Source organism: Microtus ochrogaster, unplaced genomic scaffold (assembly GCF_000317375.1).
Source record: "Microtus ochrogaster isolate Prairie Vole_2 unplaced genomic scaffold, MicOch1.0 UNK29, whole genome shotgun sequence".
NCBI lineage: Eukaryota > Metazoa > Chordata > Mammalia > Rodentia > Cricetidae > Microtus > Microtus ochrogaster.
Genome location: NW_004949127.1, coordinates 2038370 through 2040209, shown reverse-complemented (window position 1 = coordinate 2040209; position 1840 = coordinate 2038370). Strand labels below are relative to the sequence as shown.

At 44.1% G+C, this 1840-nt stretch overlaps 1 protein-coding gene across 5 annotated transcripts in view; it reads right to left on the bottom strand.

Moving 5' to 3' along the window:
* The window catches only part of Rgs22 (regulator of G protein signaling 22), a 101740-nt gene that overhangs the window by 69411 nt on the left and 30489 nt on the right, over positions 1 to 1840 (bottom strand). For all 5 annotated transcript variants that reach the window (XR_003378835.1, XR_003378836.1, XR_003378834.1 and 2 more), the window contains exon 6: positions 772 to 940. Coding sequence is in view for 2 of the 5 variants with exons in the window: in XM_013354105.2 (XP_013209559.1) it covers positions 772 to 940 (169 nt within the window). In the remaining 3 variants the exon portion in view is untranslated. The remainder of the gene's footprint in view (positions 1 to 771; positions 941 to 1840) is intronic.

Genomic DNA, 1840 nt, shown 5'->3' with positions numbered 1-1840 from the left:
GCCCACCTCACCCCTCTGTCCTGACGCCCACCTCACCCCTCTGTCCTGATGCCCACCTCACCCCTCTGTCCTGATGCCCACCTCACCCCTCTCTGTCCTGACACCCACCACACCCCTCCTTGCTGACGCCCACCTCACCCCTTTGTCCTGACGCCCACCTCACCCCTCTCTGTCCTGACGCCCACCTCACCCCTCTCTGTCCTGACACCCACAGCACAAATGATTGGCAATTTTTGACAAAGAATAAAGGGCACATGAGCCACCTGCTTCAGATTTCATATAGATTTGGGTATAGTGGGTATATTGCAAGAGGAAAGACCTGGTAATTGGAGAAAAAAATAAAATACAAATTATCCCTATATTTGGACAATCTAAAAGGACAATTGATTCCAGGTTGTATCTAACCATTCACAACGACTCTATGCTTAAGCAATAACAGAAGGGAAATTTGTCTGATAAAATAGTAATACATTTTCACAACTAAGTATCATCTAAACAAGGCTTAACATCCTTACTGAATTGCTGTAATAAATTCCGAATATAATGCACATGCCCTTACTTCCTAGGCGATAAGGAGCATGCATCTCAGTCTCAATTGCTGCTTCGCAGGTGTGAGGAAAGTCCATTTGATTTGCATTTCTGCATATCAAACGAGTCAGCATAAACCCATAAGAAATCTCACTCTGCTTGGGGCGGGGGCTTTAAATCAGTTTCTCTTGATTTGAAACAAAAGGTTTCATTGGTGCTGAGTCGTGAAAACCCTCATCTTACCTGGCCAAGAGAAACATAGAACTTTTTCATAATCATGAGGTTGTCCTCTTCATCAGTAGGTGGAGGTGGAGTGGGCGGTTTTCTCAGGATCCAGGGGGAGAAGCTTGAACCCACTATGAAGTTTATGCCTGAATTGCTCCATGTTGCTTGCGATATCAGTTTGGCTAACCTGTGTTGCAGAAGTCACAAACTAACGAAGCTTTACTCACACAAGTGCTCCCTTTCCCTTCGTATTTTATTTAAAACTATTATTCTAAACAAAGTTAAAATTTTAGTAAAGTTTTACAGTTTAGAGGGGAATCCTCAATCCCACACAGATGTTCTGTGTTTTTAAAAACATTTTTAAAGAGCCATGTATCTTTACACTTGCCTGCATGTGTGACCATGGAGTTCATGTGAGGGCATCCAGTTCCCTGGATCTGGAGTCAGGGATGGTTGTGAACCACCATGTGGGTGCTGGGAACCAAGCCCATGCCCTCTGCAAGAACAAGTCTTAGCTCCTAAGACTTCTCTCTAGTCCCCCACATTCTGTTGTCAAGGTCACACTAACATTCCCTTTGTATTTCCATAAACACCTCTGTGAGTGACAGGTAAGTTTAAAAATATGATCAAAGACATACAACTGTGAAATTTCTTTTGAAAAGCTCTGTGATTTTTGCCAATGTTTTTTATCACTCCTATTTTTTTTTTTTTTTTGGATTTTTTTGAGACAGGGTTTCTCCGTAGCTTTTTGGTTCCTGTCCTGGAACTAGCTCTTGTAGACCAGGCTGGTCTCAAACTCATAGAGAAACGCCTGCCTCTGCCTCCTGAGTGCTGGGATTAAAGGCGTGCACCACCACCGCCCGGCTTATCACTCCTATTTTAGAAATAGCAGATAGGATCCAAATGCCAACTAATATCATAAAAAATAACTTTATAGCCGGGCAGTGGTGGCGCACGCCTTTAATCCCAGCACTCGGGAGGCAGAGGCAGGCGGATCTCTATGAGTTCGAGACCAGCCTGGTCTACAGAGCTAGTTCCAGGACAGGCTCCAAAGCCGCAGAGAAACCCTGTCTCGAAAAACCAAAAA